Below are 14,038 nucleotides of genomic sequence, written 5' to 3' on the forward strand. Positions count from 1 at the left end.
CGCCCACCCCCTGAGTTCAATGGGAGTAAAAGCAATGGTAGACATTAAATGTTGAGGCACTACTAACTACTAGCAAGAACAGGATAAGGAAAAATAAAGCTGGATAATCTAACTTTCTGGATATCTAAAAGTCAATATTAGTGTGGTGTGGATTATTTCAAATATCCAAATTAATGGTTCAATTTGTTCAAACAGCCAATACGGCTGGTTAGAAATTAACAGCAAAGGAAAAAGGTTAAAATATTAAGGATGTTAAATGGCAACAGATAGCTTCTTGGATCTCAGTCCACCGAGAGCCAGTGGTCACACCAATAAAATAAAAAGCACAAAACCATTAGTATTGAATATAGCAAATTCACCTAATACTTTGCTAGGGTTTGTATCCAGCCTCAGAATGGCCATAGCCAAGGGAATAGTCAACGTTATATAATACTTGGAATCCTGGAGCAGGGGGAACTCAGGTAGTATTAAATAGATTCGCATGGCTTCAACATCTGGTGGTGAACTTGACAACTGGGGAATCAGGCAACTTTCAAAGCTGTTTAAGATCTGTACGAGAGAAAAGAACTTTGAGCAATTCAAGCATACATGAGATCTAGTTACCAGATTCATATGCTATTTAATAAATTCTCAACTCTCACGCACTGTATCACGGAGGGCCTCCTACGAGCCAGCACTGATCTAGGTGTTCAGAATATATCAGTGAAAAGAAAAGCCGAAGAGTCTGCCCATGCAGACCTTACACTCTGGAGGGGCATTTCCTTAGGAAGGTTTAGGCCAGTGGTCGGCAAACTCATTAGTCAACAGAGCCAAATATCAACAGAACGATTGAAATTTCTTTTGAGAGCCAAATTTTTTAAACTTAAACTTCTTCTAACGCTACTTCTTCAAAATAGACTTGCCCAGGCTGTGGAATCTTGTGGAAGAGCCACACTCAAGGGACCAAGGAGCTGCATGAGGCTCTCTAGCCGAAGTTTGCCAACCACGGGCTTAGGCCAAAAAGAAAGTGGACGGTAGGTCAAAATCCCAAACTGAATATTTTAGAATTAAGGTTTATACACGACCTTTGCCTGTTCATCTTTTTCTTGAAAATTAAAATATTGCAACGAGAAAAAAAAGAGTGCATTTTTAAACGTAAAGAACATACCTGTTCTAGAATCACAGAATGTTGCGAGTTCATTAACTTCTCAAATAATACCCTCGTTGAGTTCAGGTCAATCCCAGGGATTTTTGGACTTGTTTTAAAATGTTCATCAATTCTAAACAAACAAAAACAAAAGAGGGTGTAAGCAACACAAAGCAAACACTCTGACAGGAATTATAAATAGGTAAACAAATAGTTTATCAATACTGATCACATTTAATTTGACCTGGCAGACAATATAGTAAAGTCAGACAGAATAAACCTCTCTGGAATCCCTTTTTCAAGATATTCTTAAAATTGGCGAGCCTTTTTTCCTTCCAGTCTAAGCACAAGGATCATCATTTCAATTTGAGACTGTCTCAGAGTTTATGAGCTGTGTTATTTCCCTGATTAACTCTTGTGTTTTTGCCTTTTTCTGTAACTGGTGCACTGAACAAGCTGTGGATGCTGTGCCCAATGCAAAAAAAGTCCCCTCCGCAAACTGGCCCACTCATCAACGAGTGGCAAGTAATAACCTCCTTGTTTAAAGCCTTTCTTAAAATCAGACCTACAACAAATACAACACTAATGTTTCTATTAGTTAACAAAAGAGATACAATTACAGGTTGGCCAGAGTGGCTCAGTGGATTCAGCACTGTCCCATATACCAAGAGGTCACCAGTTGGATTCTTGGTTAGGGCACATGACCAGATTGCTGAGGCTCAATCCCTAGTAGGGGGCGTGCAGGAGGCAACCTCGTAATGTTTCTCTCTCACTGATGTTTTTCTCTCTCTCCCTCTAAAATCAATGAAAACATGTTTTTCAAAAAGAGAAAGATACAATTACATTCACCCAGGGACTAAATTTCACTGCTACTCTTTTTAACTTCCCAGCAACTAATCTTTTTTCCAACCTTAAATAAAGAGCATTTTAAAGGAGCCTGAATAAAGTTTTCGGTCTTTTAGACTTAAAGAATGTCTCTATTAAATGTCCACTCATGAACATTCCACATCTATGAGTCACAAAAAGACTAGCTATTTGCCAAACAGGCTTCTGTTTATGAGTAATGGACACATTCAGAAAGTCTTAACATCCTCTTGACAGCAATGTTTTAATTTATAAAAACATAAGCAGAGTTTCTCACCTTTGTTTTTAAACCATAGTTATATGTGTTAGAACCTAAACTGTCAAATCAAGAGGAGATGGTTGGGCTTTGTTGGGGCTTTTGTTGGTGTTCGAAAAAACAAAAACCTGCCCAAACCATAGAAATTCATTCTGGTGTTGCATATGTCACTTTCCACATGCTTAGATGTAATTTTGCTACACTGTTAAGCAAAAAAATTAAAAATAAATTAAATATATATATATATATATATACACACACACACAAAAGATTTTACATATATGCTTTGTAAAACTGATCTTCATTTTAATTGTCCCCATCACCACTCTGTATTAAGCTGTAGGAGCAGGACTCCTGAAACGGCACTGCTGTCAGTTAAAAAGAAAAGCTTCACCCAGAACCTGATGGAACCCATGATATGAAGGATGGATATCCTGACAAATCTGTCTGAGAGCCATTCCTAACCTTCATAGGGCTGTCCTTCTAGAACAAGGTTTCTCAGCCTTGATACTATTGACTTTAGAAAAGTTTTCGTTGAGAGGATGGGATTGTGAGCTACTCAGCAGCACTCCTGGCCTTTGCCTACTGGGTGCCAGTAGAATACTAGTACCTACCCCATCATAACAAAAAATGTCACCAGACATCGCCAGATACCCCAGGGAAGCAAAATCAGCCTGGTTGAGAACCACTGTCCTAAAAAAGACCAAAATCATCACAATCCAGAATACTTTTCCCTGGAGGAAAAGGCTAAGAATTGAGTCTGAAATGAATTGGATTAGCTCTCTCTAACTGCCTTAATGATACAAGTATATCATTTAGCAATTTCTAATTCACTGAAGAGTTTCTGAAGTGACCTCTTGTAACCCAGTTGGCTCATAATTTGAGTGGGATGGGGGAGTGGGATTCACACACAGAAAATTATGTCAAAGTCTTCCTGAGATTCTCATTGGCAAAAGCACGAAGAGATGGAAAGGGTTTGGGATCACCAAAAATCGAAATCCATGACAAACCCTTCTGCTGCATCAGGTTCCTAAAGGGAATATCTGCAGAAGGGATATGACAAAAAAAAAAAAGGAAAAAAACAAAAACAAAAAACAACCAACAACAAAAAACACAAAAAACAAAACCCACACTCTATTTACTACCTGAGGGTGCAGCCCAAATGTAATTTCCTGGTGAGCTGGGCTGGACCTGAGTCCACAAAGCCCAGAAGTCTCCTTGGACCTTTCCCTAAGCTCACTCTTGATAAGGAAAAAGAAAATAAATCATATGGGATATGAAATCAAGATTACTTAGAGAATTAAGAATTCCAGAATAAATGTTGTACACATGTAATTCAAGAATAAATGTAATCCTCATTCAAGGAATGAGGGTATTTTTTCCACTGATTTTTAGAACATGCGGAAGGTGGAGGGAGGGGGAAGAAAGTGAGAGAAAGGAAGGAGAGAGGAAATCACTGATGTGAGAGAGACACATTGATTGGTTGCCTCCTGCTCTGCAACCAAGGTATATGACCTTGACCTGGAATCAAACTTGCAACCCTTCAGACCACAGGCCAACACCCTAACCACTGAGCCAAACAGGTCAGGCCAAAATCTTACTTTTGATTACATCAACTCTTTCTGAGACACAACCTCTCTCTTTGGTAATCGGCCTCTTTGCCAACCAGGCATGAGTCAGCATTGCCTTTCCTTCATTACCACAGCATTCCAGTTTCTGCATAAATCATTAACTTATCCACTGAATTAAGACCAACCACTATCAAAGAGAACAGAAGTGTTTCACAGCCTTTGCTGTGTAAGTACCTTTATCACATGTGGGAATTTTTCTTTTTAAGACTCTAAGTCACTCACTTACTTTTTTTCAAGAAAACTTCCATTCCAACAGGCTGCAGAAGATAATATCTGAACAACACCACTGTTCAGAGAGAAAAAGAGAGGAAAGCCTTTAATAATTACAAAAAGGTGGTTATTTAAGCATCAGCAATAGATTAGACATATAGCTTTTTCTAGAGTTTCAGGTGAAGCCTTGGAAAATGTACATACAATTTGCTTAAAAAACAACATTGCGTCACATCTAAAAACAAAAAAGAGCTTAAGTTTTCCATAAGTCATCTATATATATAAAAGACTAAGCGCATGGACGACTGAACAAGCTGCATGGGATGACCAGCAGGGGGCTTAGTGAGGGATGACCAAACAACCAAGCAGTAGGCTATGTGGGGCAACCAGGCCCGTGGGGGGCAGAGGGGAGCATTAGGGGCAACCAGGCCAGTGGGAGGAAGTTAGGGGTGACCAGGCCAGCGGGGTGGGGGCAGTTAGGGGCCACCAGGCTAGTAGGGGGGGACAGTAAGGGGAAACCAGGCTGGCGGGGGGGGGGGGGCAGTTAGGGGCCATCAGGCAGGCAGGTGAGTAGCTAGGAGCCAGTGGTCCCAGATTTTGAGAGGATAGGACCTAAAATGGCAGTTGGACATCCCCCGACGGGTCCCGGATTGGAGGGTGCAGGCTGGGCTGAGGGGACTTCCTCCCCCTGTGCCCGAATTTCTTGCACCAAGCCTCTAGTATTAAAATTAAAACAAAGCAACAAATTAAAAAAAAAAAAAAAAAAAAAAACTTATTGTACCTGGTAATGATCTGAAAACTAGAAAAGTATCATGGTTCCAGCCAAGTGAGGCTACAGTCCCCCCACCCAGCCCTTCAACAGTGAATCTAGTCCCGTTTCCCCTGCTACCTTCCAGCCTGAACTCCTCGATTCTGAGGACAGCCAAGAACCGCCCTAGGGCATGCCCACTGACCCCACAGGGTGCCCTAAGTTCAGACCCTGGTCATCTGCTCCACTACAATCCATGGCATAAAGCCAGGTGTAAGAAGACACATTTCCGGGAATGACCACTGCTTAGTACAGCAAATGTGATTCATTCTTTCCCAAGAAGAGTCTCTGCAAAAAAATAGAAATGCTAAAGAAAACCGATGAAAAATGTATAAAAATGTTCACTAAAATAATCCTCCTTTAAGAATAAGATAAACTTGACAAAAGGCCTCAATACTTTTTACTATATTTTTTCCCTACTTGACACTGAATTACCAGCTTTGTGAATCTTTGTGAATCCTAGAATATTCAGATGAGGTAAGGCAGCTGTATTAGACTTAGGATGCTTTGAAACATGCATATGAAGAAACTCGTGGTGTCAAACAATAAATTTTCTTAACAAAAAGGCCAACTCAGACCTTTATCAGGATTTTGTAAGATCTGTACAAGGCAGGTTGAAGAATACAATCTCTGAAAGAATGAAGAAGGAACAACCTAGTATGTTATTTGGGGTAAGAACACAAATCCTGAATAAATATGTGCAAAACTGGTTCCCTAAAATGTAAAACACCATTTATATTCACAATCTCAATATGGAAGTGGGGAAAATCACTAAGATAGAAGATTCCACCACACGTTGGAAAAAATAAAATGAGGAGAAACAATCACATACTTGATTGTATTTGCATTGTTGTGTTCTGAGAGTTTTTGTTTCCAAGCTGCTATGGTTTCATCGTTTATTAAACTGGTATAATGTGCTTGATTCATAATCCTGAAGTCAACAGCAGGAGAAGAATTCTGGAGGATGAAATATAACAGTAAAAATGAGAAATTATGTAGGATGGATCTTTTCCCTTCTGCTTCTCCTGACATTTTCTCCATTCTGTGTTTCACTTACTACAGGAGCTGGGGTGCACTGCCCAGATGTCCCCCACCCTTCAGAATGGGGGAACTCACTCCCCCCAGCTGCTGAGGGTAAGCTCCTGACAGCTGTCAGCTGGGCTGCTCTCCAGAAATTGCTTCACTCCTTTCCCATCTGGTGGCAGTTAGAGGTGTGACAGCAAGGTCCAGCCCCTGTGCCTCAACTCAGGAATGGCTGAAGGGCCACCCCAACCTCAGAGCTCCCCAAGGATTGGCCAGGGACTCAGTTATACTGATGGCAGTTCAACTTCTCCCTCTGCCCAATCCTGACTCCTTCATCCAAGTAAATGTTGTTCTATAGTGCACTCCCCCAAACAACTTTCTGAACATAAATCTCAGCCTCAGAGTTTGTTTCCCAGAGAAATTAAAACAGGTTTTTCAGACTTCTTGCCCCTTGGCTTTGAATCACTGTAATATCAAGGTTTTTAAGGTATAACTCATGTGCCATAACTATTCACTGAACTCCAACATAATACATTATAAAAAGTTCTTACAATGTATATTGCAAATAATCTATAAAGAATGCCTCTTAATTTCTTGCTCCAAGTTTATAGCTATAAATTTATAAAGGTGGCAAAAGGATATGTCAATAGTGGACTTAAAAATTCCAAATGTTGCCCAGGACTGTACATCCTTTATTCAGTGAGGGTTTTTTTTTGTTGTTGTTTGTTTGTTTATTTTTAAAAAAGCAGTTTTATTTTAAAAAATTTCCCCTTTTCAACTAATTTTCCCCAAATCCTGTTCTTGATGTAGAACTATGAAAAAGTTGAAAGTGCTTTAGGCCTCCTATACTTGTCAGTAAAAATAACAAAAAGTGCCCTAGCTGATTTGGCTCAGTGGATAGAGTGTTGGCCTGCAGACTGAAGGGTCCTGCATTTGACTCGGGTCAAGGGCACCTGGGGTTGTGGGCTTGATCTCCAGTGGGGGCGTGCAGGAGGCAGCCAATCAATGATTCTCTCTCATCATTGATGTTTCTATCTCTTCCTCTCCCTTCCTCTCTGAAATTAATAAACTACATAGATTTTTTAAAAAGAGCAAAAAATAATATTAGAACATTCATCCACCAATTCATAAAATGATCATTTTTTTTCTAGTTTGCATCTACACATAAAAATACAAATTTCAAAGTAAATTTTCTTGTTTTTTCCCATAATTATGAGTTAAGATACTATTAAAAGGGAAAAAGAGAAGGTCATGTAACGAATCAGAGATGCCTGCCGAAGTTTTTGATCATCTGGTTCTTGATAATTATTTTACTAAAATGGCCACAGACAAGTCTTCTTGAATTATATAGAGAAAAATCCTAAGACAAAGTAGACATTTGAGCACATACACACTCTGATTTTAAACTACTGATGTTATGTAAATTTTAATTACTTCCCCCACCGAAGGGTGAAGCTGAACACATACTTATACATAAAATATAGATATGGAATTATTTTCTCATTCTTTCCTACATGTCCACCCAATAAACTACAGATGCCTTAAATAAAGTACAATTTCAGAATTACCTAAAGATCTAAGAAAAAGCATCAATTTTCTTCTAATCAATGTCTTCTAATTACATACAGGCCAAAATGAAAAAGTTGGTCTAGGACAGTGTTTCTCAACTTTGGCTACTCTTGGGTCACCAGAGCAATTACAAATCCTGGCGGCCAAGTCACATTACACCAATTCAATCAGATCCCTAGAGGCATCAGCATGTATTTTTTAAGGCCCCAGGTGATTTCAATGAGTAACTTAGGTTGAGATTAACTCTTCTAAGAAAAGAGGATTATGTCAAACTAGAGGCCCATTGCACGAAATTCGTGCATTTCGGGGTGGGAAGGGGGAGCGGGGGAGGATCCCTCAGCCCAGAGCAGTCAGACATCCTTAGCACTACTGCAGAGGTAGGAGAGTCTCCCTCCACCACCATTGTGGTCTTCAGCCGTGAGCCCAGCGTCTGGCTGAGCGATGGGAGCACACTGACCATCAGGATGCAACTCCTGTGCTGAGCATCTGCCCCCTGGTGGTCAGTGCACGTCATAGTGACCAGTAGCTCTGCTGTTCAGTCGATTTGCATATTAGCATTTTATTATATAGGACAGCAGGCTTTTAGACAGACAGACAAATACACACACACACACACACACACACACACACGCACAAAACACAATCCCAACGACATTCCCTCTCCAATCCTATCCGGGGAACAAGATGAGAGGAAAAATGACTATGGTTTACACTCACTAAATTGCCAAGACCTAGAATCAAATAAAAAAACTCCTCCCCTCCCTTCTTCCTCCTCAGGCCTGGTATAAATGAATGAGTCAGCATTTCACAAAAATGGAGCCTGTTACTACACAGATGCTTTTTATTGGTTCTTTAAGTGATTCTTCATGTGATAATGGTAGCAAGATAAACACGATTTGATCAGTTTCCATTTCTAAAAAAGAAATCTACGGTTAATGGCTTAAAAGTGTACAGGTTTCAGGTTGTAAAAAAGATCAACACCTTAACCAAGTGATACTCTATTTTTATTTTCTTTTTTTCCTTGCAATCTTACATTTTTAATGCATACCACTCTTAACAAGTGTTTACACTTTAACCTTCCCTGTTTCTTTAACACTAGCCTACTTCAAAGCACTAGCCTACTTCACTTCCTTCTCGTCCATGTTTTCTTTGCTAGCCACATCAGTGTTAATTACAGTAAATTTAAAATTCAACTACAGCTTTTTTTCCTCTTTGGCTGCTTAAGGATAGGCTGCCATCACGAACATCCCAGTAACTATCCACACCAGGAAGTTGCTGGAAACAAATGGTCATCGACATCCCTAGAAGGGAACAGTACCAAAGATAGAAATTCAAGGAAAACTAACCAAAATGTATAAGACCAGCAGATGTGATCTCTACATTTGGATTCAGAACCCATTTTGGTGGTGGTGAGACAACTGGCTTTGGCAGGATTTATGATTCCTTGAATTAGGCAAAGAAAAATAAACCTAAACATAAGATTTGCAAGACCTGGTCTGTAGGAGAAAACCTGAAGCAAATAGCAAAAGAACACAGAACAGAATAAAGAAAGGGGACTGTAAAGGCCAATGTTGGTACTGGCATAAGTGAACTGGAGACTGGACAACAGAAGGAGCAAAGATTCTTCAGGGACATTACAGGGTGGGGCAAAAGCATGTTTACAGTAGTGAGTACTTGAAACACAGTTTATTCTTGTATTATTAATTTTAATTAACTTATTAATTTACTAGAGGAGGTACAATGCACAAAATTTGTGCAAGGAAGGGGCTCAGCCCTTGCAGCCCTAGCAGCCTTGGCTTCATCTGGAAGGACATTCAGAAGGTCGTTTGTCTGTTCGGTCTAATTAGCATATTAGCTCTTTATTATATAGGATTATATTATTTTATTTTCTCTTTATCTTTATTATTGAAAAATAAATGTCCTCCTTTCTTTCCCCAATGACCCCCTTCACCTCACTCTTTCTTCCTCCCTAGGCCTTCACCAAACAACTGTAGACCTACTTTCGCCCCACCGTGTTATGTAAGACTAGAGGCCCGGTGCATGAAAGTTGTTCACAAGGGGCAGATGTTCCTAAGCCCAGCCTGCAACCTCTCCAATCTGGGACCCCTCTCACAATCCAGGACTGCTGGCTTCCAACCACTCGCCTGTCTGCCAGCCTGATCACCCCCTAACCCCTCCTCTGCCAGCCTGATCAATGCCTAACTGCTCCACTGCCAGCCCAATTGCCCCTAACTGCCTTCCCCTGCTGACCTGGTTGCCCCTAACTGTCCTCCATCAGGCCTGATCACTTCCAACTGTCCTGGTCACTCCTAACTGTCCTCCCCTGCAGGCCTGGTCGCCCCCAACTGCCCTCCCCTGCAGGCCTCATCACCCACAACTGCCCTCACTTGCAGGACTGATCACCCACAATTGCCCTCCACTGCTGGCTATCTTGTGGTGGCCATCCTGTGTGTTGGAGTGATGGTCAACTTGCATATTACCTCTTTATTATATAGGATTCTATCCTATATAATAAATTGACCATCATTCCAAGACACAATATGATCGCCCCCATGTGGTCAAAGATGGCTGCCCCCATGTGGACACAAGATGGCTACCACAAGATGGCCAGCAGGAAAGGGCAGTTGTGGGCAGTTGGGGATGACCAGGCCGTCAGAAGAGGGCAGTTGGGGGAGACCAGGCCAGCAAGGGAGGACAGTTTGGGGGCACTAGGCCAGCAGGACAGTTGGGGGGGACCCAGGCCTGCAGGGGAGGGCAGTTGGGGGGGCAGGCCAGAAGGGGAGGGCAGTTGGGGGGGACCAGGCCTGCAGGGGAAGGCAGTTGGGAGGGACCAGGTTTGCAGGGGAGGGCAGTTAGGGATGACCAGGCCAGCAGGGGAGGACAGTTAGGGGCAATCGGGCTGGCTAGGGAGCAGTTAGGCATTGATCAGGCTGGCAGTGGAGTGGTTAGGGGGTGATCAGGCTGGCAGTAGAAGCGGTTAGAGGCAATCAGGCAGATCCCACCGGGATCAGGCCTAAATGGGCAGTCGGACATCCCTCCATGGGTCCCAGATTGGACAGGGTGCAGGCTGGGCTGAGGGACCACAACCCCCAGTGAATGAATTTTGTGCATCAGGCCTCTAGTAACATTTATAAAAGAAGGAAACTAAGCTTTATGTTGAATTGCACAGGAAAACTATTTTTGAATATTTCGAATAATATTATTCAAGTCAATTTCTTTGAGATATGAGTACTTTGAACTCTACTTGTGGATAAAAAGTTATTAATCTGCAGAGATTCAGTGTTTTTTCATACTTCACTTTATTGGCATCTTGAAGACACAGAATAATTTCATCTTTGCTCAACATTTCTCTGTGAAGCACTGAAGCTGGGTCTAAAATATGTCTAAAGTCAGAGTTCCCAATCACCCCAGATGGTGCCACTAAACCCAACCTTCTTCAGGCTGCTGACCTGGAAAATGTCTAATTATCAGTTTTAACTACCCAACCAGCAGCCTCGGGCTCCACCACAACCTTTTCTACTTAAAGCATAGAATTATACTAATTAGAAGGTAAGAACATTTCATATTTATAGACGGCAAAATATCAGACCAATGGGGAAAATTTCCAATTTGGAATCCTTTATCTTCACCAATGCCCCTTCCTTGCTCCTCTAGGACAGGAAAAGGATCAATGCAGGGTGGGCAAGAGAGAGGAGAGGAGAGAAAGCACAAGAGTAGAAGAGAGGATGGAAGGCAATTCTCTGGTGCTGGTTGCAGAATGATTTTCCTCATCCAGGAAGAGGGCAATGAATTAAAGCACTGTTGCAGATACCTAGGCCTGTGGTTGGGAAACTGTGGCTCGCAAGCCACATGCAGCTCTTTGGCCTCTTGAGTGTGGCTCTTCCACAAAATACCACGGCCAGGGCAAGTCTATTTTGAAGAACTGGCGTTAGAAGTTTAAGTTTAAAAAATCTGGCTCTCGAAATTTCAATCGTTGTACTGTTGATATTTGGCTCTGTTGACTAATGAGTTTGCCGACTACTGCCTTAGGCCATATTCTCCTACCTTCAACCACGAAAGATACTGGAACCTCCTTCTTCCTGACTTACACACAAATGTGATGCAGGAGACAATATGAGGAAAATTTGAGTGTGGTGCAATAAGCAGATCATAAATGAGAAAGGATAGTTAAATACTGGGGTCTCTCTTCTATATTTAGTATATATTCAATCATGTAAAAAAGAGAAAAAAAAGAAACCCACTAAGTTCTCAAACACCTAATATAATATTTTCACTACTTCAGGGGGAAGCAAAGAAACAGGAACTCTATTAATGCCAAAGTAAGTATGAACTATCTAGGTATCCTTAAATCTCCTTTGGAACAGATATAGATACAAATTATTTTAAATTATAAATTAGAACTCTATGATTAAAATACCCGAAAAAAATATTGGCACTTCAAGGAAGCAAAATGAAGCTAACCTCTTCAGGGTTTAGTCTGCTTATTTTAATAAGATAAACTGGTAGAAACAAAGAGAAACATTGTTCTTGTATAATTATTTATTTTTCCATTTAATTATTTATTAAAATAAATACTGGTTCACCACCATTCAACCCCCAAAGTAATAGTCAAAAGAAAATTTTACCTCATATTTGGAGCAAAGTACAAAAGTTTGGTCTCCTCCAGAGAAGATCTGCTTAACAATATGATATTTAAAGCGATCTGTCAAAAAAATTTTCAACAGCATATTTTTCAATAATTAAAGTTTTTCCTTGATCCCTTTTCTAATATTCCAAAATATCCTTCACAATGGTTTCCTATCCAGTTTAATTATGTCAGAGAAGTGAAAAAAAAACTGTCTCCTGGCTCTCTGCCCAGGACTGTTTCTACTTCCATTAAAAATAAATATATCAAATGGTAGCCTCCACCTCTAACCCTGTCTCCATCCCCTCCCCAAGTGCCAGCTAATGCTGACCTCGTTTCTACTGTTCATTCTAATTCTGTCATGCCACTGACCTGCAACTTAAAACGGTCAGGACTATGAACAGTAACATCTGCCTAACAAATAATTCAGCGTCTGTGGTGCTCCCAGCCCCTTCAGGATGAAGCTTGCCATGTAAGAACCTAGATGCCCTACTCCCTGCTTTGTATCTCATCACACTGTGTCTGCGGTCAATCTCTAATGCCATCACGCTGCTTTTATTTCTCATACAGTACCACTCCATGCCTTTTCCTTTTGCTGCCACCAGCACACACTCTGTTTCCACGAATGGTGACTTCTAGAGCATAATCGGAACAGTGCTCCTGAAACTGTGCCATTCCGGTACGCAGCACCCACTTCCTCACAGTCCCCCACCTGGCTAACTCCAAACCATCCTATAAGACATAGCTCAAGCCAAGATATAGCTCAAGCCAAAGGTTTGGCTCAGTGGAGATAGAGCATCAGTCTGTGGACTGAAAGGCCCCAGGTTCGATTCCAGTCAAGGGCATGTATATTGGTTGCAGGCACATCCCCAGTAGAGGGTGTGCAGGAGGCAGCTGGTCGATGTTTCTCTCTCATAAATGTTTCTAGTTCTCTATCCCTCTCCCTTCCTCTCTGTAAAAAATCAATAAAATAAAAAATAAAATAAAATAAAATAAAATAAAATAAAATAAAATAAAATAAAAGACACAGCTCAAACTTCCTCTAACTGGAATACTCCTCGATGCCTTTCTCTGTGTTCCCACATTACCATGAAAGTAAAACCACAGCATTTACCTAAAACCACAGCATTTACCATAATAAGTTGAAATGTACCTACTTATGTTATGTTATAAAATCATTTTGGCAAACATCATAACACAAATTTATGATCTCATAAGGAAAAGGCACCTAAGTTAGTTGTAATTAAAGTTCAAGACTATAGGTTTCAAACTATAAAACTCTTGAGTATTTAAAGTTAGTATATTTTTTAAACATACATTCCTAGCATAATAAGTACAATATTTTGAGAAAAAGACATTTACAAATGACAAAAAGGACACTAAGCCATTCTTTCACTTTTTGGAACATTGGGGGGGGGGGTGGGAATCTTGTTTATTTTATATTTTAAGTTCTACATTTTTAGACACTCATATTCATCCCACAAATATTTACTGAGTGAGAAGTTTGAGCCAGGTTTACAAAGAGGACAAGATTCAGTCCCTGTCCTGAAAGATTCCGATAATCCTGAAAGTGTCACTTTAGTCTTCAAAATTAATTATTAAATTATGCTGCTTGTAATGACTCTCCAGCTCCATTGCAGCCTCTGAATTTATTCACACTGACTGCCTGCCTTATTCTGGACACTATGCTATTTAACTTTTTTTAAGGAAAGGAGACAATAACATAAAAGAAACTGTGTCATTTTATGACCAAAATAATAAAGGAAAGTAACAAAATGCAAGTATTAAGAGCAAAAGCTTTAGAATGAGGCAGAGCTGAATTTAAATCCTGCCCCAGAATCTCTGTTACTTAACTTCCTTAAGAGTCGGTCTCTTCGTCACTGGCATGAGGATAACAACCACTAGTTTTTAAAGTTATCCCAAGTGC

General features: G+C 40.6%; 1 protein-coding gene across 8 annotated transcripts in view; it reads right to left on the reverse strand.

The window, feature by feature from the left end:
- Window positions 1–14,038, reverse strand: part of HERC3 (HECT and RLD domain containing E3 ubiquitin protein ligase 3) — a 91,998-nt gene that overhangs the window by 39,574 nt on the left and 38,386 nt on the right. For 6 of the 8 annotated variants that reach the window (XM_036452893.2, XM_036452995.2, XM_036453154.2 and 3 more), the window contains 5 exons: window positions 12,113–12,189; window positions 5,728–5,852; window positions 4,104–4,163; window positions 1,148–1,259; window positions 360–549 (listed from right to left, as the gene is read on the reverse strand). In XM_036452893.2, coding sequence (XP_036308786.1) covers window positions 360–549; window positions 1,148–1,259; window positions 4,104–4,163; window positions 5,728–5,852; window positions 12,113–12,189 — 564 coding nt within the window. Of the gene's footprint in view, window positions 1–359; window positions 550–1,147; window positions 1,260–4,099; window positions 4,164–5,727; window positions 5,853–12,112; window positions 12,190–14,038 lie in introns of those variants that run through there. The other 2 variants (XM_036453374.2, XR_004990615.2) reach the window with 2 other exon arrangements.

Source organism: Pipistrellus kuhlii, unplaced genomic scaffold, assembly GCF_014108245.1.
Source record: "Pipistrellus kuhlii isolate mPipKuh1 unplaced genomic scaffold, mPipKuh1.p scaffold_m20_p_1, whole genome shotgun sequence".
In the NCBI taxonomy this organism is placed as follows: domain Eukaryota; kingdom Metazoa; phylum Chordata; class Mammalia; order Chiroptera; family Vespertilionidae; genus Pipistrellus; species Pipistrellus kuhlii.